Raw genomic sequence first — 27636 nt, 5'->3', positions numbered from 1 at the left:
GACATTGTATACATTAAAAACTATTCAAAGAAGACAATAGACATGAAAATTGAGGTAAAAAATGAAACCAAAGTTGGGTTTTATTTTGTCTGTACACAATTGTGGGTCATATTACATGACAACATAAGTGTCACCTTCGGTTCTGCAGCTGGACCAAATTGTACATGTTCAGTGGAGAGATATACACATAAATTACTGTGAATTATGAAATAATTTACACAATATTATCATATCTACTAAATATGTGGTTGCGTACTTGTACAGAGAGGCTGGTACCTATACACATGCCTACACATTCACCACTTCATGCTGTGTGAGGTGAGAACATGAGGGACATTTCCACAATACTGGCATCATATAGACTAACTAACTGGGGAGGGTGGCACTGCAGACAGCAGACATTGGCACTTATGTACAGGTCCAAAAGACGACAAAAGTAGCACATTTATGGGCAGTTCTAGGGATACTCATTTCCAAACTAGAGTTTAACTTCTCACTATAGTTTCAGCAGCCATTACAATTAAATTGGGGCCCCTATAACTTCCAATGTCTAACCAAGCAATGGCAGTAAATATTGTAAAGAATTTCAACTGCAGTTCCATGGTTATCTGCAAGGAGCTGTCTATGTGCCACTATGCTTGCAGCTCTAGGTCTATGTAACTGGTATACACAAAAAAAGCAGGTCAAAGGGTGCATTTTCACTTAAAACACCTTTCGACTGACACATGGCATGAGAGTATTTGTTATGAGCAAGAGTAAGCTGAACACACACATAAACAACTGGATTTAGTGTTGGACAATGATGACATGTATGAGAAATTGGCAAGTGTTCTATTTTTGCAAATTTGGCAGTTTTGGTCGGAATCACAAAATCTACCTTTCCAAACATAAAACTGGATACACATCAGCTCACATTCATATTTAGAAACATGTTTCACTAAAGTAAAGACCTATCACATCAGAGTTGCCAGAATGTAGCCCCATCAAATGAAACCAAGTTACAGCATTACTGTGGAAACCATTAGAAAATGTACCTGTTCATCTGCAATAGACAAAGTGTTTTACCGGTATGAAAAATGAGGTCATAAAATATAAATTTCCTCTTCTTGTTCTGTGCTTTCCTGGCAAGCTCACTGCATTTTCTGGAATTACTAAAATACCTGTTGAGCTATATATATATATTAATATTTAAGAAGGTGCAGGTTGAAAACACACAGCTTTTTTAAGCAGTTCACCTCATGATATTTGAAAAGTCTAATCCACCCATGCCTACCAAAATGGTACAATCCAAATGATAGACAAATGCCTGATGAACCTGTATATTCCTTTGACATAGACTATACCACTATCACAACAGGGTGGTTTCTGTGTTTATCAGCATAAAGGAACAGCCAACCGACAATCACAAGCCACAGTTCAATACTACATTTTACTGTTAAGGGGATCTTTAAATAACGGTTGTGATTTACAAAGTTTGACACCAGTAGACATGCTAACAAGCCTCCTCCAAGTTCTATCTACATAAAACTACCGAACTACGCTCTGTTTGGAACACCAGCCAGGAACTACTGCATAACCTATTCTGTGCAAAGTTGGCAGGAAGGAGAGGGGGGTGGGGGGAGTTGGGGTGGTGAAGAATAAAGGGACACTACACCTTCATTTGACATTAAAAACTATTTTGGTACATTTTGGACAAAATCTCCTTTAAAAACAGTTATTTTTATACAGATAGTGAAAAGGGTGTGAAGAGCAAAGGGACTTTACAACTAAGGCTGGTGTGACAAACAGAATTATTTACAATCTTGATGAAATTTCAAGGAGAGGGCTAGAAAAGAACACAGTTTATCGGTTCAATAAGTGCACTGCGTTGTGTCATGCTAAAAGCGTGGCTAACTAAGGCACAACCAATTCACATAGCAGTGTCGCAGACTTTCAAATAAATTAAGGAAGCTCAAAATTTGTACAAAATTGTTATGAAATGTCCATAAAGTTGGATGATCTCTCTTTTCTTCTGTTATGCACATATACACAATACAGCATCTGTGTAACCATTTCAATTCTTGCTTTTATATGCACAGTCCCACCCCCTGCACAAATGGAACATTCTATAATTGAATACAACAGTCAGATACTCTTCCTCTTGGAACAGACCATTCGTGAAAGGGGAGGGCAGGGTAAAAACATGTTGACTTGCAGGTTTTCCATCACTCCACAGCAAATCCACATGTCTCTTCCACAGCACAGGTTAGTTTTTCTGAGAGTTTCTCGTAGTTCTCATATGGAGGGATGTCAATCCGGTTGAAGCTGGAAGGGGGCAGAAAGATGTCACGCAATGAGCAGGTCACAAAGCATGTGCATAAAACTTGTTTTCTAACTAAAACTTAATTGTTCATTTTGTGCAGAAAGTACTGGTACAACTAGTGACTGTTAACATTGTAAGCTGTCCTATGGATATACAATCATCATGTGTACAAAACTTGGTGATGTAAAGTCAATCATTTTTGTGGAAACTTAATTTTGCAGTAGGAGGGGAAAGGAAGTTTTCAGTGTTTTATCAAGTTTCTGGTTGAAGTACAGTAATAATACAATGGCATATTTCTGGTGTCATGATTTCTCAGTGAAGTGGTCACCATGAACATTTCCAGATTTGCAGTAGACCTTCCCTGATTCTTGTATTTTGACAAAGGTAAGTCTTCAACATTCTTAAGTTTAGGCTGATGTATGTATGAAATGATCGATTAGAACACTCAATAGCTACGCATTTTTGGTAGGGCAGACAAAAAATTCTTGAAACAGTGCGCAAGCCAAAGATGTCTTCTGAGATGGCAGTTAGAATCGAGTGTTTGACTTAGTCTTACCATGTGTGAGCCTTGGGTAGGTTATCAGTGCTGGCATCAATCTGGTGAATAGTGAAGAGCCTCGGGCCTGCCGCCCCAGTGGAACCTGGGAGAAACAATGCAACATGGGTCAGAGGATGTCCTACATACACAGGAACAATACTGGATCCTTAAAATCTATACAGCAAGATGTGCACAACTCTGAACTCTCATCTAAAAATGTTACAATGTGCTTGGGACAACACAATTGTGGACTGCTTTGTTCTTTCATGTTGCAGCTGTTTAGTTACTACAACTAGCCTTTTCAATGTTTTGTATGCCAAAGCTATCATTATGGACTTCTTTACTACACTGTTTGCAAAAGCCACAGTCAGCACTTCTACACACCACACTGCAATGCTTTATTTGCAATGGCAGAATAGCTGTCACTGCCTTACTCAAGCTCCTTAGTCTCTCCTGCTAAAAGCTAAATACAGTCCAACATGGTCTAACGACCACGTCCATAAGACGACCATCGGCTAAAGACGACTGCTTTCAGTTGGTTCCGATTTTCCCCCATAGACACAAGCATTAAGCAATTTGTCCAAGACGACCATTTGCGTATCGCGACTGCAGCCACCCCCAATCCAGACTGCATGCGACAACAGTGGTACCCTGAGTGGTATTCTTAGACATATGTTTGACTGTAATCATTTCCAATGTGGTATAAAAGGAAAAAAGGAGTGAGAAACTTCCTCACCTTGTAGAGCCTTGAATCCTTGCAGAGGGACCCGGGATGAACCCGTGACAAACTGGAGTAGGCGCGCTCTTCTCTCGTCGTCGAAGGACTCCACGGCTCGCCAGAACCACTTGACAACAGTGGAGTCCGGCGTGCAGTGCTTTAACCTGGTGTGGGCCTTCCAGTCAGCAATGTCGATCTTACCTAAGCCTGTCACCATCAGCTGAAAGCAATACACAGAAAGGTCCCTTTAGTTTCATACATCTAGAAGTCATGAAAATTCACTTTAATTTCCAAAAGCAATGTTTGCATGATTGTCAATAACCAATACCAATTATTTTTTTACGTAATCTGTTAGTTGTGATAACTTTTGCAGGTAAACTTAACTCCAATGCTTGTGCTAACTGTTAGTTTGTAACTATATGTTCTTTTCCTCAAACTTTCCCATTCTTGGGCCTCTGCTATAGCTTGCAAAGACCTTATCTGGCAGCTCTTTCAATTCAATTCTTCATTATGAAACAAACATAAACTTTCAATAAACATTCAACTTAGCTCTTTCAACTATTAGAATGGACAGTAACACCTAAAATCATACAAATTTTGCATGGATCAAACCATGGATATGGTAAACAATTAGGAGAAAGGAGGAGAGAAACATCAGTTTTTACCTCCAACTCTTTCTCATCAAAAGGTCTGAGCAGATGTGGGGGGATGATCTCCTGTAGGCCCTTCTGCAGGGACAGGAACTGAGCCTCGATTCCATGTAGGAACCTCCACTGAACATACAACCTGGCAGGGCAAGGGACATTGTCAATACGGCTGGACCAACAGTGCCACCTGTCAGCTTACAACTGAACTGCAGCTAGGCTGCAACAAAAGCTCACTAAACTAACTTTTCATTGAGAGATATCCTATAAGTTTGTTATTATTTGAGAAATATCCTATAAACTGCTTTTATTTTCAAAAATTACATGGATATTGCACAGTGCTGTACATTTTTTGCAAAGGGCTGTTCATTTTTACATTCCAAGTTCAAGGCAAGGTTAGAACCTACTTGACATATTCTTTCTTGTTGTCTTCAGTGACAGGGATGTCTGAGCCATTGGGTTTGAGTTCGTGGGTCTGGAGAGCACCAAATGAGTCCTGCTCCACACAGAAGGAGTTGTCCAGGATGTCTGTTATATCGTTTTCTCTGTAACAACGCATGGACAAACACAAGGTGAGAACAATTTTATTCTTGCCCGGTTCCACTTAAGGAACTATGTTTTTACAAGTGTTGAACTTCTGAGTTACATTTTCTCTATTTCTTCAGCCATTCCACCAGTAACAGGAACAATGTGCCTGCTTTTTTTTAAAACACTTGTCGGTCGACCCCCAGTTACTTACCAAAACAAAATAGCCTTAGAAAAATAAAGCTGTGGTGCTTCCTATTGACAACTTCTGGAAAAAAGTGTCTCAGCCCACTACTTCAAATAAACTATCAGTAGGGTCCAGACACAATAAACACAACTTGACGATTTATGTAATTATTCATACAAAATAAGACAAAACAGGTCAAGAGTACCACAGACTCACTCTGGCAACATTAACATCAAGTGAGGAAAGATAAGACTAAAGCTGCAGTAGTAAACTGCACCAGAGCTACAGGATACTGTAAGTATCTTGAAGTATTTTCTGCATTTCTAGGTCATAGTTTTTGTGGTGACCTCTCTATCAATATATCATGAACTCATCAAGCCAAGGAACATGCATTAAAATTTCCTTTGTGATGCTACTATTGTTTCCACCGCAAATTCAAAGATAATGTGCCAAAGAAATTAGGTGATGAAAACAAATTTTCAGAGCTTTTAACACTTACAGAATCCAAATGAGACTTCTGTGTAGATCTGGGTCCACCGACTCCATATCATCCAGTGAGATTGGCTTTCCGAGTAGCTGCTTGTAGAGAGGGAGAGTGAAGCCCCCATCAATGTAATGTCCATGGAAGATGGCCATTCCGATAATCCGCCCAACAAAGTGGAAGTAGGACAGATGCTCCTGTAAGGAAATAAACAGGGTGAGGTCAATCAATAGCATCGTAAATGCAGAAATGTTCACGGTGGATCTACAAATACTGGAAGAGACTGTACCATTACAGGAGACTAACAACACCCTTTATGGTCCAAGCTAGATTTTAATACCTAAATCTAAGTAAAATGCATCCCATCCATAGCCTGAAATGTTGAGCTTCAGCTATTTCTATGAGATATTTTTTTCTAATATCAAACAACTTGGTGTAAGGACCTATACAGAACTCTTTGTCTATCTTTAAACCAGCTTCCGATCCATCTTTTCAATTTTTTTTTGTTTGAACCCAGATCAAAGTTAGCAGTTTATATCATCTGACTTGATTGTGCCGGGTGTTGGAATGACATCTAAACTTACAGGGTTGACTCCTGAGTCAGGGTTGATCTGTAGTGTGTAGTCTGACTCCCGGGAGTACTGGAACAGGCCGTAGTACGGGTTCAGCATCTCGTGCGACAGCAAGTACAACCACTCTCTGGGAAAGATACAACAAAATGTGAAACACTTAAGAAAACACAGGCAAAACCACAGAACCACATTTCTCTCAGCAATTGTGGTCTCAAAAAGACCAGACCAGAGGATGAATGCTGTTTGTTTTTTTCTTTACTATTTGGACTGATAGAACTTTCACAATATCCATGCCATTGCAGATTAGCCCTGTAGGGTAAATAGACATACCTTGCAACCCCTCCGTAATCCAACCCTTCCTCTCCCTTGAACTTGACCATCAGTCTCTTCCTGAGGTCCTTGGGTCTCATCTTCATAACCTGCCTGTAAGACTCCTATGGGGGAAGAAACAATAATGTTGATGGTTGATCTTGAAAGTGATCTGAAACACAATGCAACCTCAATGGCCGCCAAACAAGCTAAATTGCACCCTTTCTTTAATTCTACATTTAATTTTACTTGCAATGGGTGACCCCACACATAAAATTGGTAACAGTGCACTAACTACACTACGAAAGCAGCAGGTAAAAATCCCAATCATAGATGTGCTCTGACACAAAAGCATCTGTGCATGATTTGATCATGAAAAGGTAAAGCTGAGGATATTTAGGAGTCCTTTATGTCCTTTATGCTTCATGTGTGTAAATCTTTAAACATTTGCGGTGGTTTCATTTGCACGTCTATCACTGTGACCATGAAATTGATGACAAATTGATGACAAATTGATGACAACGCAAAAGTGCATACTACTATTGTACTACAGAGTTGTATCAACCACAAACTTAAAAACACACTGCAAACCTCCATTCCTAGCCTGAGTGTCATCCTGGATACTAGTAGTTCCAGGCTTTCTCTCCACTTACCTAGTTGAGGGAAAGCCTGGAACTAACTCAGGCTACTCCATTTCCCCTCCTGCTGTAAAAAAAAGTCCCCATAAAAATAGATAGTTCACAGTAAAACCATCTGACCTCAAAGATCTCCTCCCTGGACACCTCGATCCTGCAGTGTCCCGCCTGTGGCTGCAGCTGGGACAGTTCTGCGCGCAGGTTCTTCAGTTTCTGGTGAAGGTCCCTCTTGTACTTGGGGGGCTGCTGCTCCAGAATGTGCAGGTCACAGCTGTGTAGGGGGGGAGGAGGCTGCTGGGGGAGGGGGAGGGGAGGGGCTGGAGGGGTGGTCTGTTGTCTCTGCTGGTGCTTACTGGGGAGGGAGAAGTACGGTTTGAGTTTATTAAGATCCACCAGAGTGTAATGTGCCATGTTGTCTGCTTTTCTTCCAGTGATCTTACAGTCAGCATGGCCAAGGTGTACTTCATTTCAAGGGGCAATAAAATCTCCTACTTTCAGTCTCAGCTTCATCTGCAACCTTTCAGCAGTAAAAAAAAATAGAACGACCACCAGTGGACCAAGCCTTTTCCTGAACTAACACTAGTTTCACCAAGCATGAGCTGTGCCTGCAGGTAGCTATGTTTGACAGATTTAGACATTATTTAGTTCATAAAGCTAACTCATCTACTTCTGTAAACTCTGAAGCAACTTGCAGTACAACAATTATTGCTGAGGCCATTTTTGGAGATAGAGAATGGAAACTTTATACTGATGGGTTAAATATCTTATTAAGGTAGATGCTGTTAGACAACACATATGTTGAACCGAAGCCAGTATCATGTGAGGCAGTCCTAGTCCAGTACCATAAGAATATGATGCAGTTTGGTGATTGATCACTAGGTGGCAGCCCTACACCACAACATGTCATCACGTACTCACTTGAGAATATTATGTAGATTAGAAGACAGTCTAGGATCTGTGAACTGAGTCGTTCTGTTGTTGTGGTCTACGAAGTAAACCCTCCCTGTGGCCGTGTGTCGGATCTCCCAACCAGGAGGCAGCTGTCCCAGGTCTTCTTCACTGATGTCCCCCAGGTCTCTGTAAAAGGAGAAAACGTGTGTCGTTATAACATGATGTAGTACAGTATGTAGCACTTTTCCTACACCTTCAAGCACGGCATCAGTAGTAGTGCACTGATATTAACCTTCTCCCTACTGCCTTATCCCGTAACCAATGCAAATTTGGTGCCAAAAGGCTACTCCAGTAGAGAGAAGGTATATAACTATAAGTTTAAGTGCTGAATGTTAAAGCTATCTGATAAGCCAGGCCCATATCTTCTCCAGACAGGGTTGCTTTAGGTCATAGCTTGCCTCCAGCACCTAATCAGGCAGTAGGCACTTCAGACAGCATGCACTAGCGAACAGGACAAACAACTGTAAACCTTGAGATGTTTGTGGTTTTATTTTCTAGACTGCGAAATCATGACTCCACGAAAATGTGTTTCCATTGTATTACTACCGTATTACAGTATTGTTTCAACCGCTAACGCCGCAAAACCTTCTAGCCCTTCCTACTGCGGAACTTAGGTCTCACAAACATACATGAATCTACAGTACACAGAACACTGAGACATAGCCACTGGAATCACCGATGAACAGTCATGACGTTATATTACAGGTTACATCCTGTCAGTCAGTGCTAGGCTCTGTTACAGCTATCAGCACATTGTTCCACAGAGCATGGCATGTTAATGGCAGAGATCTGCCGGTTTCCTTCACACTAAAAGCATCCTGCCACCTCTTGCCCCCCAACTTTCCCACTATTACACTTTCCTGGAGGCCAAAGTGTTCCTGGAAACCAGGAGGAAGCCCTACAGACTGCACATTTTAGGACATTGTAATTTCAAAAGATGTGAGACGATAGCCTAACAATCTACAACTCTTATATATGCTACTCTCATTCTAGAAGCCTGCCATTTTCGGCATGATTCCTCTGATTATGAAATGTAAACAAGAAAAATACTGTGATGTGAGTGGTAACAACTGTAGAATTTCCACACTCATTCGATTAGGCAACTTAAAGCATATTAGAACACTCAGTTAATCAAACATGCAGTATTTCCTCACAAGCTTTAATATGCTGTATCTTAACATAATTGTGTCATCAAGCCTAATTATATCAATTATGCAGCAGGAAGCTGTGGTTGAGATTAAGGTTGGCCATATCAAGCCCAATGATGAGCTGTCCTACACCTGAGACATCAAGCCCCATGATAACATGTTATGGAGCCAGCCTTTGTAAATAACAACAATATTCAGTCTGTGAAGTCTGCCGGTTATATCATAACGATCCAATCAAATCATAGACTGTCCTACACATGAGACATCAAGCCCTATGATAACCAATCTTACATCTGAGACTAGACGGAGGCTTACCTGGGTACCCTGGGGTCATGCCAGGTGCTGACACCTGTCTGTGTGTGCAGGAAGTATACCTGGCCCTGCTGGGTCGTTCTTTGTTCTGTGAACAAAAGGGAAAAGCACACAGGTCAGCCAAGATGTGGGTCAACTTTACCTAGTCTACCTTACCTAACTTTGTTTTCACACAAATCCTGAAGAAAACACTAGCAACACTGAAGAGAACACTAGCAACACTATAAATCTAGGTAAGGCAAAGCAGGCATCGTCAATTGAGGTGAAGCATTATGTTTCTTCAAGTAGTTAGTGGTAACTATAAAAGACAAAAACTTTCATAAAAAGCCATTGCATCACTAAAACATTCCTTAATGAGATGGAGACAAAAACAACATTGCCACAAGTTACAGCCTCCACAGAAACTTCATTGCATAACCATAAGCAATAATGCTGTTTCACAGCAATGGATCTCACCATATCCCTCAGGAAGCTCTAGTCGGTGCAGCTCTGATCTGTTGATGTAGTTCCGATGTCTTTGCGACGATCTCCGTCTCGATACCCCGTTGTTCCTAGAGGAGTCTCCCTGAGCAGCAGCCTGTTGTTGTTGCTGTTGTTGCTGTTGTGCAAGCTGTTGTTGCAATTGTTGTTGTTGTTGCAGCTCTAGAAGTTGGCTTGCCCGTCTTGCCTGTCTTTCCTCATTTTCCCTGTCTCTATCTCTACTACTGGGGGTATATTCTATGGCTGGTCTGTAGAATAACACAACACACAGTTATCACTTCACTTGCATATCAATCATCAGTCTCAACAATGTGTTTTAGCTTTCATTTAAAGGGTTATATGAAATGGTAACCCCAAAAGAATTGTAAATTGTTAGGAATGTACAATTTTAGTAAAAAGCATTTCCCCCCAGTGGCTGATAAGTAATCACATTTATATCACAAAGGACTCAAAGTGATTACAAGGTTGCAAACAAAATATTCCAAAAATCAAATGTTAGCTATACCTGTGGAAAGGTGGTCTTGTGATTAAGGTTGACTTAGAATATAAAGGTTCTGGGTTTGAATCCCTAGCAGGCCCAAATGTTGTGCCCTTTGGAAAGTCACTTCACTATCTCGACACGAAACACAAGAAGTACCTAGCTTCAGTTAGGCATACCCCTTGGATGGGACATGAAGCTGGAGGCCCAGAATTTGAGGAGAGCCAAACCTTGAGCATGTTAAAGATCTCACAGTTCTCATCAAAAAGAGTAGGGGTCCTTCCCAGTATAACTGGATCAAACCTTACTGTCTGGTACGTTGATGAAGGTTAGACATCCAGGTAATAATAAGATGTTTTTACTGTCTGGTCTTACACAGCTTGTAGTCACTATACAAAACTGGTGTGTTGTGCCAAAAGGAGGTTTACCAGTTATGCGAAATAAACAAAAACAAAATGTCTGATGTGCTGACCTCTGTGGTCTGTCCCACTGTACAGATCTGGTGATGTGGTTAAGGTATTGGACCCGTCCTGACGATGTTCTTCTCTCTTCCCAGCTAGAGGGGATACAACACACAAACCAACATGTCATCTTCTCTACAACACACAAACCAACATGTCATCTTTTCTACAACACACAAACCAACATGTCATCTTCTCTACAACACACAAACCAACATGTCATCTTTTCTACAACACACAAACCAACATGTCATCTTTTCTACAACACACAAATCAACATGTCATCTTCTCTACAACACACAAACCAACATGTCATCTTCTCTACAACGTCATGGAAAACAGGTCTGTGGCTGAAAAAACAACGGGCATTTGGGTAACTTAGAGCGCCGTGCTCAAAACAATAGACAAGTGCCCTCAAAGGGAATTTCTAGTCTTTGATTAAAGGGAAAAACATTGAAATATCTTTTGGTGAGAAATCACCAGGTCTTGTAAGTTGTAGTATTTCAGTTATTTTCTAGACTATCATAGAACATTCTCACTTCATCATGTTCAATGGTCCTGTTGTCATGTCCCACAGGTTACGTCATCTAAATGAATAACTCTCTTTAGTGCCAGCTGCATCCTGTTACTAATGTTAGTAGACCTTTTAAATCCCATGTTACATAAAATGCTAAACACTACCTGGTAACTCCTAATCTATAACAGAAAAATCCACCAAAAATGGACGTTTCAATCAGCTTCTGTGAAACCTTCTTGCACCACTACAGACTTTTATCATAGGGTTTGGACTAATGCTAAACCATGTATTTCCTTACTTCAAACCTATTACAATTGTGTACAAAATTTCTATATTGTATTTTGGCCAAAACAGATAATCACGTTGACATTTGTGACATCACAAGTGAGGGCTTTATGCTGTATGACTCCTGATAAATCTAACAGACCTAAAAATAACTTTCTTTCCCTTTGAGCTTGGAGGGGGATGGCATTTGAATGTGAATTATGTCCATAAGTTTTCATCCAATTGAAGTCTTTGTATTGAAAAACACATTGAATGGTACATTTGGGTACTTCCAAAAATTGGCCAATAATCACTTATGTGTGTAGTACATATGTTCGCAGTGTTTAATAGGTAATTTTACTGCCTCTAGCCCCATTACACACCATTATTACATCACCACACATACCCAGGGGAAGTGACTGTCCCAAAATAAAGCATTTCGTCTCTGATTCAACTTCTCCCTATCAAATTTACCAATCTTATCATGTAAAAAACGACTAATGACTCAAGGGAATCAAGTCAACCCAGACCAATGAAAGCTGTTTCTTTGATAATTACTACAATACAAATCTGGCACGCTTACTCTTTTATTTTCTCAGTCATTTTATGTTGACCACTAACTTAAAGGGCTAGATTCTAGGTACACCAAGGATGTCTTTGAAAAATTTGAAAGTCAGATTTTGATAGAAAACACAGCTTGATTTGTAGAAGTAAAATGGAAATGATGAACATTATACACCAAAGCGAAGATTTCAGAAAGTTACAGTCTGTGCTTATCAATTATCGAAAGACTCAAAACTTCCTGCAAAGCTTATTTCATGAAAGTGTCAGAGATTCATGTACCAGATTTTGATGTTGTTATCATCTGACAGAACACAACAGCTCACAGTACTCATACACAGTCCAATGGCACAACCAGCAACAATAGTGCTCGGACAAGGGATGTGTAATACTGGACAGCTTCATATGAGTACAACCACATGATAGCACAACTTACCCCTCTGGAAGCTCGTTGGCATCTAAACACACGGCTGTAGGGATCCCTCTGTGGTCAACAACCGCACTTCTATCCCCTATCCCTCTGTCTCGCGACATTAGACTCACTGGAGCAGTGAAAAAAGTACCGCTAGTTGTGCATGTGTTTTTAACCGTTTCTAGGACTTTGAATACCGACCTAGTGGAAAGCATCCCTGTGTGGTCCACTACTGCACTTCTGTCCCCCAACCCAGAGCCATCTCGGGCCATTATACTCACTGTGGATGGCAACACATTTCATAGGGTCAAAACTCTGAGGGCACATGTGGATCAAACTTAGAGGGACAGAAGTGCTGTAGCACTTACACACATCCTCTCTTAGCACTTGTACAAAAAATACACACACTGCGAATCAAAACTGTGGCTTCCGCATTCCTGGAGGCATAATAAATGCGACAATGTATTAGTAACAATGATCGTAAAATAATCTACCAATATATTACAAGTATTAAGCTTTATTGTCGACCCAAATATACTATCTAAACTTAAGATCCAAGTCAATACGGGAAAGTCAATTTCCTAACAAAAAAGGAACTACTTATCTATAAAAAAAATCAACACACTGGAAAACTACTGTCAGAAATGCAATAGATTTTACCATGAGCTTATTACTTATCAGTTTCTCCAGGTCTTCTTTGAGAAACAATTGACTCACCTACTACTTGGCCCCTGATATTGTCGTTATCGTCAGGATTCTTTTTACATAAGTCTAATCTCTGATCTGTGGAGAGAGAGAAAAAAGGTTCAGAACATTTTCCTCCATCCAGAATTTCAAGTTGCACAAAGTTGCTGAAAATAACACTTTATACATTCAGGTCTTTAAAGCTCAGTCCAACTCATAAGTCATGAAAAGTTTTCAAATTGCACTTGGTATTTTAAAAACCGGCGAGAATCATTCGAAAGAGAAGTTTTTGAATGGTTACTGAAAGGACTAAGGATAAGTTTAATTGGAATGAATGCCATAATTCAGCATGTTGAGGCCCTCTGAGGTTTACTAATGTTAACCTGGATGTCCGATGCTGTAACCTGGGACTCTCCGGTTACCCTGCACCAGGTGGCTTCCCCAACAGACACATTTTGCCTGGGGCAACATCAGCACTTTGTAGCCATCTGTCATGCTTTCTGATCATATTATCAACTTATAATTGTACCCCACTGGGGGCACGGGGTGTGGATTATTTCATTTGTCCAGTCTGCAGTCCCCAACTGGAGACTGGAAATCACCCTTGTTCCTTAGGAAATTGTGTGCTTCAACTCACAATGGGATTCAGCCATGTTTCTCTTAACCTTTAGCATCTTTGTCCCTGTGGTACATGTGACCAAGGACATTTCTGTGTTTATGTTGGAACAGACTTAAAAAAGAGAACATTCCGGGTTACTTTTTGAAGTTATCTTTCATTTCAGCCTCCCATAGTTTATGTGTGGAAAAGGCTTGTATGTTGATATTTGTAAAGTTTCTGTTCAAGATACAGCCAAATATAAAGTCCCTGACGAGAGAAAGTTGAGACAAAAATTGCTGCCACATGCCAAAAGATTCACACTTCTGAAGGTAAACTTTTCTTTGCCCACTTTCACACAGCAAAACTGACATGATTTAAGCACAGGACCTTTAATCTGGAACACTGGCCAGTTGTCACATGACAACTTAAACCAATGCAGCCTTTTCTTCCTGTGCAAATAGATGTAGTCTTGTACATTCAACATGCAGATATTACAAGTGTACACTGAGCCAAACCCCAGAGCATCATGTTCATTGATTTTCTGAGGTTCCCAACTGACATAAACAATTGGGATGGATAGTTTGACCTTGACTTGGTAGACAGAAAATGGCACCGGCTGATGGTATGACACCTGGGTAAAGCAAAACTCTTATATGTCATTCCAGATGGTTACAATGCTTTAATGTCTGTTTTTTCCTGGATAATATAGGAAAGGATCTTATATATGTTTAGGGTTGATCAACTTACATTTTGGTAATATCTACAAATCCAAAATAATCTATATATTGACCAAGTGCAAAACTACCATCAAACAATGTCTTTTAGAAAAAGTGTTCCACAATTTTGAGCTTTTTTAATGTTTCCAGTATTGCCAAGTATTGTCAAAGAAGCAATCTGCTTTTCAGTGAATCTATTGCAAGGATATGCCTATGATTCTGTACGATGGTATAACAGTACTTACACCCTGTGTCCTTTAACCTAGCGATAGCATTAGCCATGATGCGGACACACCCCAGGAAGCCAGCACCCTGCTTCTTGTGCACCTTCTTATGGTTCCAGATGCTGATCGTAATGGAGTCATTCTTGCCAATGAACCTGAGGAGAGACAAACAGTTGAAAGATAAGGCATAGTAAAATCAATGTTGTGTTTTTGGTTACGGACCTGAAAAGGTTGGATAGAGATTCTCTCTCACCAGCGGCCTTGTCCCTTGCTAGTGATTGACCCCCCAAAAAAAGGCTAAGGTTCATGTGCAGGGTGGTCGGGTAATGAGTAAACAATGATAATCAAACTACAGTCCCTTCCAGTAGTGATAGAAACATGAAATAGAGTATGACAAAAAACAATGCTGCTGCACTTACAAGTCATAGTGTTGATTCCACTTGGGGTCCAGTGTGTTCTTACATGTGTCTGTGGAGTGGCACTGGCCCGACCCATCCACACTGATCTTGGCAAAGGGGTCTGGTAATCCTGCAACAATACACATGAAGTTCAGTACTAAGACTTTATAGATTACAAGGACATCACTAATACTAACTGAATTAAAGAGTTAGACTTAAGAAGATATTGAAACAAGAAAGAATGGCATAATGACACTATCTGCCTGTATAACAATAATCCACTACCATGCACACTTTTATTCAAGAAAAGTTTTCAGTCCATGTCCTTAATAGAAGTGATAACCTTTTCTATTCAATCACTATCTTCCTGTATAACAATACTCCGCTTCCAAGCACTCTTTTATTCAAGAAAGCTCTTTCGAAGTGATGACCGCAACGTTCCCAGCAAGGAAAGAATAGATGTGCCATTTAATATGCCTGGGAATATCACTCCGAATTCGTAATTCAACCCATCTACAACGGCAGGTTTTGTCCAAAGACAAATGGCCTCATGATCAATCAATCATTGATGATGAGTGGCGATGTCTTCTCACAATAGTTCTTTCTTTCAATGGAGACACTATTACTTTTAGTATTAGCTTTCTGCTACATGTAAATTCTAGCTGTCCCTGGATGACAGTTTCCAATGCTGCTTTCTACACAGGTGCTAATTAATCAGTACTTCATGAGTACAGGTAATGATGTTTGTTTTATTCTTACTTTTCAACTTGTCTGTCGGAAATGTAAAGAACATGTTTTACACTGTTGTTGTAATACATCAATTAAGGGGCTTTGTTACAAGCAGACAACTGTCTCCTCACAAGTTTTTGATCACATACATGAAATCGATGAAGCAGTGAAGATATCAAACATTCATACTTACTGAAGAAGTCTTTTTTGGACACATTTCTGGCACATAGTACTGCAAAAGAACAGAAAAAACAAACATGGTTAGATAACACTATCAGTATCATTTGATAATAACAAGGAATTGAAGGAAACGATACTGTGTTTGATAATGTTTCCAATGTTCAACACCAGACAGCCTGTGAAGCTTGTCTCCAGAGGGCTGACATTACAGTTCAGACACAGCGACGTTCAATTAATGTTCCATCAATCACGATTAGACATTCAGCAAACAGCGATCATTACAAGCATGCAGAATGCAAGCACAAAGGTTTCAGCACAGGTAGCTAGACTGTCACACTGTGCTATCTTCAGTAAGAAGAAAGGGACACATTCGTCATGTCCTTGCACCAGACCCGTTGTCTAGTCCGAAGGAAATAATAGGAAATGGAATCTTTAGCTCTGGAGACAAGTTTTAATAGAGATACCCTGGTAGGTAATAACAAGTTCAAATGAATGAATGAACTTCATTGCTCAACAATCGTACATGGTACAATGTATGGCATTAAATCAACAATACAAGTACAAGGCTAATCTATCCTACAATTCTAACTACAAAATATTATTGATACCAGTATATGGGTTACAATATAGTCATGTATGGGTAGTTCTGTCTCGCTTTTGGAATGATTTATAGAGAAATCAAATTATGTGACAGCTCTTTAACAAGTCAGGACAGAAGATATACCAAGGTCACTAATATTCAAGCTAGAGAAGACTCTGTGAATGCAATTTTGTTTAAAATCTGCCAACTGTGCAGTATTGTAACATACACAGTGTCAACAACGTCTCATTTTTATTCATTTGTTATCTGTAGCACTGTTTCGGGTCCCTAGGTATTTACTATTATATGAACATAACTAAGGAATACATATAAATATGAATCTGAGAATCATAGAAAGCATAACTAAGCTGATAACCAAAAATCCAAAATAAATCAGAACCAGACGAATGTGGTATGACAGCTCTTTAGGAGGTGGGGGGGGGGATAAAGCCCCTTTGTTTCGTAAATTTGATCAGCAGTCACACAGACAGACAGGTAAATCCGATGGCAAACAACATCCTTAAAGTGCCAAACCTTTTCCATCCAAAACATACTAGACAAAGGCAGTGTACTTTATATAGGTTCCCTGTTCCTTCCACTTTGGTGCAACAATTCACATACATACATAGATGTAAGCTGTGGAAGGAAAACCAATGGTATATACAGGTGTTGTCATCTTTCTTTTGTATTGTAGAGAATTAGCAAGATAAAAGTAAATCCAGACAGGCCCTCAGCTGCATTTTCAAGTGAAACAAAGGCTAGACAAACACAGCGTCACCTATCCAGGCTACTCCAGACAGGCTACTTCAAGAGGACAGCCCATTGATATACATAACAAATGAAGTACTTGATGAGTTTGCAGTTCCCAATACACATCCCCATCGCTCACCTGTGCTGTATGCAGGCATCTTTTGTACTGTATACTGTGACTCCGAAAGCTTTGAAACTAACTTTTCTGAACAAAAATCAATGGACCTGTCTTATAAGTCTACAGCATTACACCTTTCAAGCTGTGTAAGGACCCAAATGGAAATGTATATGATTGAAGTTGGGGAAATTTATTTTCCTTTATTCAATTAAGTAGACATTTCCTGTCTGTCTATTGCCAGGGGCATTGTCTTATCTGGTATTTTTGCTATCTTAGAGAAATCCCAAATTAGGAAGCTTCTTAAATTGCAGTATATGAAAGAACAGGGTTTTCTGTTCCTTTAAGAACTTGTCAAAGAACTTCTCAAAGACATACAACACTAAATCTTCTACACTGAACCTCTGGAAGGGAAGGTCTGCTCAGGAGACCTTGAGACTGTGCCCCAGACCACAGATGCTTGTCCTAATGAGGCATTATAGGCAGCTGTGATAGGAACCATTCACATGTCCATGTAGGGACCAGCCAAGCATGTCTCCCAGGACCCCACCCTGCAGCCTACACAAGTCAACCCTGGGTCAAGGTACACCTTGGATCAATATGCAGCAGGAACTTGGAGAGGAAGGGGGGAGGACAGAGAAAACAGATCATTACTGGATAATTTTTGCTGGACTTCTGTGCACCATGTGTTTCTTCCTGTCTGTGATACCGTATAAATGGTGATCTAACTTTCAGTAATGCAGCAGCAAAGGGAGGGACTTCCCATCAATAACAGAAGTAACAGCTTTGCTAATCAGAATGCAAGAAGATTAGTAAAACATAAGTCTTCCTATCAAAAAGTATGACTATACATTTGTACTAGAGCTTCAGCCATCTGACATATCTGTGAGCGAGAAGTAGAAAGTTAAAGATAGACTTCATCAAGGTCAAAGTCACAAAGTACAATAGAAAATAAAAGGGTCATTGTCTGTGCTTCTTTGATTCTGCAAAGACACTCACATGCTTTACCGCATGACTAAATGTTTCCCAAAATCGGTGAAGCCAGGTTAACTACTAGTCTAGCATGCTGAATCGGTTTTGCCCCAGTATCAACCTAACCCTTTCCTTGGTGGTGGAGGTGGGAGTCATTTCCATTCATGCTCCACTCTGAAAACATTCTTATTTACCCCCGCATTCCTGGCCACACTTGACGTCTGCTCTGAGGCACACACTCAGCCGTGCAACGTTTTGCACACGCACCTCTCCGTCAGTTCCACAACACTTTTGTTCTCTACCATCAGCCATAGAACATTATTACGACCCTGTCCTCAGCTGTACCCCAGTACAGACACACCCCTACAAGTTCAGACCCCTGGCTGGCACAGGTGGTACATGTGTTTTAGGGTACCAACTGTTAAAACACAGACATGGGTCACTTACTACAGACCACAATCAGACTTAGCCTGGAACCACACATCATCAACCAATGCCCAACTAGGCCAAATTACTTCAACTTCATACATATACATTTCCTCACTCTTCACTCTGTCCTTCAACTAGTGCAACGTCAGCTCTTATCATGTAAAATATCTCTTTCTCTTTGAATGCTAGAAGCTTTTACCGTTTCTAGGACACTTGCCCCGAACCTTACCACAGTAAGTCACCTCTGATTTGAAATTTAAAGCATACAATTTGCACAGAAGGAAATCTATAAGAAGATAAGATCTTGGTCCTGTGACCATGACAGGATGTTGGCAATGTTCCCATGTATACTGGGGCTGGCTGTCTGCAAGGGGATAAACAAAGACTTTGAAGGTTCATACAGCCCTAACCAAAATGAATTCGAGAGAATGTACAAGTTTGGAATAAACTTCACCACTTTAACATAACCGAACAGAATCTACAGCCTTCCCTGCACATTGCTGGATGGTCTATTTTGCTACTTTAAGCTGTGAAAAATTAAGTTTGTATTGATACAGACTCTGGGTTAGGTAAATCCTGTTTCTAAATGTTGCTAGGGAGCTCTTTCAGTTTCATGTAAATGAAGAATAAGCCAGCAACAGTAAAGACTACTGTATTTCAGGGATCTCCCCAGAAATATATAGCAGGATGGGGGGAGGGTGCCGGGCACAGGATACCTGTCGCGAGGGGGGAGGTCTGGAGGGGGCGCACACTCTCAAAAGGAGAGTAGATGTTGCCTTTTGCCTTTTTCAGACATAATGGAAGTTATTTTCTGCAACTTCAGCTTTACACCTGAAATTTCTAGTTTTGAGCAGAATTACAGGCTTTGCTGGGTAAAAATTGGAAAAAATGCCTTAACTTTGAAAATCAACAGGATGGAGCTGGTATTAGAACAGGATGGAGGAGTGCCACTGTACCATTCTTTAGGGAGATCCCTGGTATTTTGAGAAATATAAGGGTGGGACCGAGGTATTCCCATTATTCAAATACCCATGCTTCAAAAAGAAACTTCCGGCAGGATGGGGATTTTCAAAGTACCACTCACTCCTGCCACGTTATTCTTGGAACAACCATAGAGAAATGATACAGTCTCCAACCATGCCTGGCATGCACTTCGAGGTACTGTAACAGTTTTCGCATACAACAGGTAACATTTCAGGTAAAACCTAAGAACATACAGATAACCATATCTATCTTAAGAATGGCCACGTTGTCACCTACAGCACTTTTTTTCATTTCATCAGATATGTACATACAGCTATCCCATGCCGCATATTTCACTCACTGTCTCTCTCAATACAGATTTAAATTCTCCTTCTGAAGTTCTAAGCTACAACAACAAACAGTGCACCCAACAAAATAGAACTTGAACAAGACAAGCTGTTTCAGATAGGCAGAACTGTACTGTAGCCAGAACAAGCAGCAGCTTAACTTTATAAGTCAACCACACAAAACACGATGGACAGTCTCTTTATATATGTACCACTTTGTCTTAAATCACAATTTAAGGGTTCTGTACATATATAACTGGTATCAAGATTTTCTCGTAATATCATATGCAAATAGAGAAGCTATCTACCAAATCAATGCATGGAAAACGCACACTTCTCTATGAAGCATTGAAGCAAGGAAGTTGATCTCCAAGGAACAATGCTGTCTCTCACATGATACAGATCTGATTGAGCTATTTTTGTCAACTGACATTTCAACAAAACAAATGTAAAAATGAGTCCATAAGCCAAGGATAACATCTGCTTCCTTGAACCAGTTCTGAGAAATAGGTCCTGTCTCCTTCGGTAGACATCAGTTTTGTCCAGGGAAAAATGACAAACAGTAATGCTCTATTCCTCCAGCACAGACTAGAATACTAGACTGTAGACAGCTGCCTCAGAGTCAGACATAGCCAAACTTGGTGTACCAGCAAATATGTAATGAACAAAAAAACTTGGCAGGAGAAATGCTTCCTCCATGGAAATTTCACACAGATGCCTTTCCTTCCCTGTCAAACTCTGGAAGAAACCTTCTCCACTGTGCATCCTGTTCCCTTTCCTTTAACCCTTCAGGCGAGCATACTTACAGTGCCCAAAGGGACAGTCCATACTATTTTTGCCAACCAGTTTTTCAAGGAACATTTCAAATTCACACAAAAGCAAAAAGAGGAATTGCAAGTCAGATCATATCAACGCGACACAGATAATTTCTAACTCAAGACAATATGACATAAGTACATCAATAGCTGATACTGTCACCATAACATCTTGATGGTGCTTCCGGCATAAGCCTCAAGCATCAAACCTCTGGACGTAAAAGAACCCAACACACTTATCAAGAAGAGTAGGGATGACCTGATATACTTGGCTGAAAACGCAAGCCGTAGCAATGCTGCACTGCACTACCTCCCTGAAAAAGCATTGTACATCGCCTCAATTGAGGATGACAAAAGAATAAAACAACTTTAGTTAGTTTAGACAGACAGCTTTACTAAAATCTAACAAAACAATGTTAACAACTTTCTTTAATCTGCCCCTACATTTCAGAGAATCTGGGTCTCTGAAGTCAGAAGAACAAACTTAGGGTCTGCCTTCTGAAGTAGCACCTCTACACCCTTCACCCAAACTAACAAGAGCACATGACCAGACTCTAATTTCCCAGACTTCCTCCACACTGTATACAGAAGCTGTCAGGTATTTATCCTGCTCTTCATCACACAGGTTTAGTCTCCCATGCCATGACTCACGCCACACAGTTATACAGGCCTTTCTCTCCACACCCTGTGTCCCACTTAGCTCTGGGTTAGTGCTGGCTAGTATCTAGGCTTGCAGGCCCTCCCGCACACCCATGCCTAGAATTCCAGGTAGTGAGGAAGAATTGCAAAGATGTCTGTCTGTGGTCACTTCTACATGCCATGGTACCTCTCAGTCAGTTGCCCTTAATTTTACATAACCATGTACAAAAACCAAGGTGACTGAAGAGTATTAAACAAAATATACAGGAATGATTTTCAATAACTTTATACAATATACAAAGTTATTGAAAATCATTTCTGTAACCACTGATGGCAAGTTATAAGCCAAAAATTAACATTGTGACAAGTATTGACAACTGATCTTTTGATTTTGCATGACAACAAAACTTCACAATTTCAAGAGCTCTTGACATCAGGGGCAACAGGAAGCGGCAACAGCCAGACTATTTTCTTATCTAGCCGTCGGTTGGCTGCAAAGAAACAATCACGATCTACCATACAATTCTTTTCCACAGCTATCATGATCTAGACTTGTCCAGACTATTTCCCATACCCTGCCTATCTCATCCTTTCAGTGTAAGCCAGCGGGAGAAGCCCAGCTTCCTTCTCAGATTAGCAGCCGTCCTGTCAATTCTGGTGCTACGGAGCCTCATCATGTACAGCTCATGCCCAGCAACCGCTGGAAGATAACTGTATGAGCACACTTTCTAATGGGGACTTGACTTGCTGGGTACCATTACCAGATAACAAAACTACTGCAGTCTGACAATGATAAACCTGCACATCAGCCCTGGGAGTAAATCCCATGGCACAGAGATGGTCAGTGTAGGTCCTGCAGACTTGTCTATGAGTATGAGGTTAGAGAGCACTGGTCAACCCAAACGTCCCAAGGGAGAATAGGTGAACATGTCAGGATGACCCTTTACTAAAATTACTTTTCAATTTTAGCAGATCAGAAATTGAAGAAGCGCTCTTTGGATGTTACTCATAATCAGGCTGAACTGCAGGAATTACTCAGGCATTCCACAAGGCATTATTTAGGCAGGGACCTGCATTCCCAAATTACTTGTCATGAGATATACCTTGTTTTCACACAGGAATGAACCCAAATCAAAGGATATTCTAGCAGATGCAAACACTGATAAGAAGAGAAGAAAGACAAGATAACATTTTTGCATAATGGCCACATTGTTACAGAACGGCCAGATAGCTGGGCAAAGATCAGACATGCTCGAATGTATCCAAGATCAAAACTGGGTAACCACTGACAACTTACTACAAAATTGCTGAACCGACCAACCCCAATTTCACAGTTACATCCTGGCTCATGAAAATCATTTGAACGGTTTGATTCCCCACACACCTGTTTGCTTTGAACACTTTTTCAAAATTGACCACAGCCATCCCCCATATGTCCAGCCAGTTCAACAAGAACTTGAAGTAGCCAAGTGTTTACTACAAACTCAGAGTACTTGTTTTGACCATACCACAGCTAAACTGTTTGACTACCACTTGAGGTGGCCTCTCCCTGTCTCAGAAAAGGTACCAGACACTGCATCAGTGCATGCTGTCACCAATCAGAGATCACTACTCCAACAACAGCACAACCAAGACCATTTGACTGATTTACTATGGGAACCAGATCTCTCAAACTTAATATTGTTAAAGCAATCTTAAACAAATAACATAATCCTAAATACACATGTCATTGTGCTACCGTCCAACCTGCCATATCACTCTCTGGGGTTTAACAAGTTTATATGAAAGCGTTTTTCTGTTGAGGTATCTCGATATCCATTGTACTAATCTATAGTTGTTAGTTAATCATTGTTTCGCTCAACAATGCACATATCCAACATCAATTTTTCATAGCATCATTTGACAACTATGACCCCAACATTTATAGCAATCACTCCATGTCATTAAACAATGACAATGCAGAAAAAATGGACTCTCTTGTAAGATTAATCATAGCACAAGTCCACACATCTAAAATGTCAATAATATTTTTTTCACCTAATTTTTTTATAACTTATAAGATTACATGATTCTATCAAAATCACTCAAAGGATATTACAATTTTTGTTCTGTAAGATTTGATTTATCTGTCTCATGTACAAGTCAACACAATATAAGTGAAATATGGTCTAACCCAAGAGCAGTCCTTATCATATCTGCACATAGTCTCAGATTCAGATGTCTTCAAACTCACCACAAATCCACCCTCATGACCTGTGTGTACTGTGTGTGCATTGTTGAACCACTCGGTCTAAGCAAGGAGGTTTAAATAAGCATCCTGACATGCTGTCCCTAATCTCCAGCCAGTCTAGAAAGGATTATAGGGATCATCTGTCTTAACAGACACCATTACTTCACTTCCATCACTAAATGTTGGCTGACATAACCAGAATATTGTAATTTTCCTAGGCAAACCTGGGACTGATACTGATAGTGATACATTGAAATGGCAGTATGCTAAAGTTCAAAAGCACTACTCTTCCAGCCTATGCATGAGCAACATCCAGACCATCTACGCTTGTCCTTGCCCTTATACTGAGGCCTCAGTCCTGTTGCTCCATCATTTGTCAATACAAGCACAATCCATTGTTTTTTAATACACTTTCCTACCACTAGAAGTGACTCAATACACTTCTAGAATCCCAAATTTTCCAGGATAATTTCTAGTCGCCCCTTCTCTCAATTACACCAATTATGTTGGTCTCCTGCCTCTTATCACCCAGTAGGGGTGGCTTTAGTTGTAATTACATCTGTGGATGAAACATGTGGTGAGTCAACCTGGTCTGCAGAGAGCTTGTAAAATGGCCAGACAAACAGAGAGGGACCACACTCGCAGCAGACACTGAAAAAACACAAGAAACAACACACACACACATTGGCCCCCGAAAAGGTCCTATTTGCAACATCGGTGTAAAAAGAGCAAGGAATCTTGTCAGTAAACATGGCTCGTGTCCCAGTCAGCATTAGCAGTTTGTTTTCATTCCAGCATGGAAGAACACAGACTTTCCTAAAGCTTTGATGAAGAGCCCATGGCTTTTTATGAAAAATTTGGACTGTTAACATCCATGTTTGGTGTATATATTAAGATGTAACGTACAATCTACATACCTGTCAGTTGGAACGCTAGATTGACCATTGACTAGATGTATTTAGTTACTTCCTCAGCTTGTGGAAATAAAAATGTTTCTAAGCACTTGACTATGGGTATTTCTGTCCCTGCCACACTTGGTCCTGGCCTTCTCCCTATGCTACCAAGTAGGGCCTGCTGTACCATAACTATAATGATGTTAACTCTGGGTGACGGATGCATCTGAGACATGGCGAGCTCTCGCTTCCAATCGTTTTGACTTGCGGTTGAGTTTGGAGTCAGAAGTCTTAATGCTGGCCTATGTATGTATCCAACGTCAGGTTTCACATTGTTAGGGTTACAGGTATGTCAGGCTTGCATACCTGGATGTCATGTCGTCAAATATTGAAGACTTTATGAGTTTTGTTATTAAGTTTTGATAATGCCGCATTATTGTCTTAATTTTGATTACGGTAGGTGAGGTATGCCAAATGAAATCAGTATGATTTGCATCAAAATATCAAATCAATACAATTGCTGCATTGAAGCACCCCCCACCCCCCCTACAACAGCTGCTTTGTTTTCATTTGCAGGTTAACCCTTGTCCTGCGGACCGCCTATATATAGGCGCTACGCCTAATGTGCGGGTCCTGCGGACCGCCTATAAATAGGCGCTGGGGGTATTTCCGGCACGAACGCGTCTCACTCCCGCGTAACCCCCGAAACCCGGAAGTAACATAGTGTTGCCTCATCGTCGGGGTCAAGGGTCAAAATTATTGTTGCGCAATGCGTCCCAGGACGCATGCGTGATATGTTAATGAGGCCATATGTTAATGAGGCGGCCATGATGCCGTGTCGTCTGCTGGAATGTTTTCGGGGCGATATTTTCCGTATTTCTGGCGGCAATTTCGGTGTTTAAACGCCAAAATGGATCGGTACACGGCCGAAGACGTTCTAGAGGACATTTTCACGAACGATTCAGGGGTGGAATATCCTTTAACAAGTGAAAATTCCGCTGAAATCAGTGACAGTTCTGGCGAAGACGGGGAGTCACAACATCGGCCTCGAAGACATGTCGGGGCAAGCGGAGAGGGACCCTTACACGTTGCTGATGAACTTGAAAGCGGCGCTGACGCTACTTTTAGCCGTGGAAAAGCTCGGGGCACTTACCGTGGACGGCGTGGACGTGCCCGAGGAGGTAGTGGACGTGGTCGCTGGCGGGGAAGTGGTGCATGATTTCTATTGTTGGGCTGACCAGTCTCAGACTTTGATAGCCATATACTCACCTGTTATAATATCTGCAATTCGTATTTCTTTACATATAATACGATATATTATTCTGATGTTGTCAAAACTGGTCAGAAACGTTGTAGTCTTCGTAGAAACCTGTGTGTTGATGCTATACAAAGGCATATGAAAGCATAGTGGAATAATGTACTTTTTATTGCTTTTTATGTCTTTATTATAATATAGCCTTTAGTATAGATTGTAACAACTGTATGTTGATATGGCAAGAAAGGTTAGACTATAATCTTTCCACTCATGTATAGAAAGCTAGAATGTCAATTGTTCTATGGCTACAGCATGAAGTGTACTGTTCTGTATGAGAGTGTAGATTTTGCTCAAAAGTGAGTTCAGCACCAAGGGCAGTCTACAACCATATACATGTACTCACCTGTTACAATACCTGTGCATTTTAGTTCTTCACATGTATCATTCTGATGTTGCCAAGACTGGTCAGCAACATTGTAGTCTTGGTAGAGACCTCTGTGTTGGTGCTATGCAGCAGTATATGGAAACTTTGTGGAATAATGTACATTTTATTGCCTTTTGTATCTTTATTACCTTTGTATTCAATGATATTACTTTGTTTGGAATTCCAAAGATAATACCTGTTGTAAGCTTTCAGCTGATGTGTAGGAAAGTGATTGTAATAGAGGTAAAGAAAGAAGTATACTAATTCTAAATGGCTCAGCTTTTCTACAGAAAAGCCAGTTCAGCACCGTGGACATTGTATGGTCATAAACCTACCTGCTGACATACCTGGGTGAACTTCTTCATCATAGATATAGCTCTGATGTTGTCAGGATGTGTCAGGAATGCTGCAGCTTTGATATTGGTACTTTTTATATGGTTCAGATACTTCAATACAACAGATTTTTGAAAAAAGGGGTTTTTATTGATTTATTGCCATTATCAATCAATACAGGTAGGTGCAGGCAAAATTTGCAATATATTTCTGAAAAGTAGAGACTCTTAGCTTTGTATTGATATATAACTTTATAGAGTTATTTGTGGGAAAAGTATTAAAAAAATAGCAAAGTTAAAGCAGTACCCCTCCTTTAAATAGGGTCAAAAAAGCCCAGCACAGGGACTACTATAGGGTAAAAAAAGTCCAGCAGGACAAGGGTTAAAATGCTGAAAACCTTTGACCCCCAAACCTGAGGAATTCATTTTCCCCACACATTCCTGTCCATGGTAGACACGCTACAGTCAACGGTGGACACTCCCTTCCTCGTCTTCAGAACACGGACAGGAGACATGACGGACCGACCACAGAAATGCAGGATCTTTAGCCCCTCCAGTCCTGGCCTACACACCACATAAATATGCACAACAGATTGCTCGGCGGTCGAGTCAATATTTCCAACGAGGCCACCCGCAGAAAACTGTCCGTATCTCGTCAGAAACACCGTTTACGACCGTCATTTTCGGTATACATATAGACAAGAAACCACCCTACCTGTCAGACGTATTTTCATCGCTCCGTTCCGCGGTCCTCCCGGCCGAGACATGGCCAAATGTGAGCCGTCGTTCTCTCTCCGAGCTTCGGGCCCACCGCCGACACAATGGCGGATCTGGCAGCCTGACGTCATGGGCGCAGTGCCCGGATGTG

The 27636-nt window shown here is 40.7% G+C and overlaps 1 protein-coding gene across 2 annotated transcripts; it reads right to left on the bottom strand.

Moving 5' to 3' along the window:
* Positions 1-49: 49 nt before the first annotated feature.
* On the bottom strand, positions 50-27636 carry LOC136440859 (E3 ubiquitin-protein ligase SMURF2-like). Of its 2 annotated transcripts, none has more exons than XM_066437004.1 (19): positions 27484-27636; positions 16038-16076; positions 15137-15245; positions 14739-14872; positions 13213-13278; positions 12697-12775; positions 10753-10836; positions 9779-10050; positions 9326-9410; positions 7830-7988; positions 7035-7263; positions 6298-6401; positions 5980-6094; positions 5414-5592; positions 4610-4747; positions 4224-4344; positions 3577-3778; positions 2859-2943; positions 50-2304 (listed from the first exon to the last, which is right to left on the bottom strand). In XM_066437004.1, exons 1-19 carry the CDS (start codon positions 27614-27616, stop codon positions 2205-2207), a joined length of 2433 nt encoding a protein of 810 aa, XP_066293101.1. In that variant the 5' UTR covers positions 27617-27636; the 3' UTR covers positions 50-2204. The 2 variants fall into 2 exon arrangements, with proteins under 2 accessions (XP_066293101.1, XP_066293100.1); XM_066437003.1 differs by lacking the exon at positions 12697-12775 and adding an exon at positions 12520-12625.

Source organism: Branchiostoma lanceolatum, chromosome 8 (genome assembly GCF_035083965.1).
Source record: "Branchiostoma lanceolatum isolate klBraLanc5 chromosome 8, klBraLanc5.hap2, whole genome shotgun sequence".
Classification (NCBI taxonomy): domain Eukaryota; kingdom Metazoa; phylum Chordata; class Leptocardii; order Amphioxiformes; family Branchiostomatidae; genus Branchiostoma; species Branchiostoma lanceolatum.
Note: the sequence above shows the minus strand (reverse complement) of the source record. Positions and strands in the feature narration are given on the sequence as shown.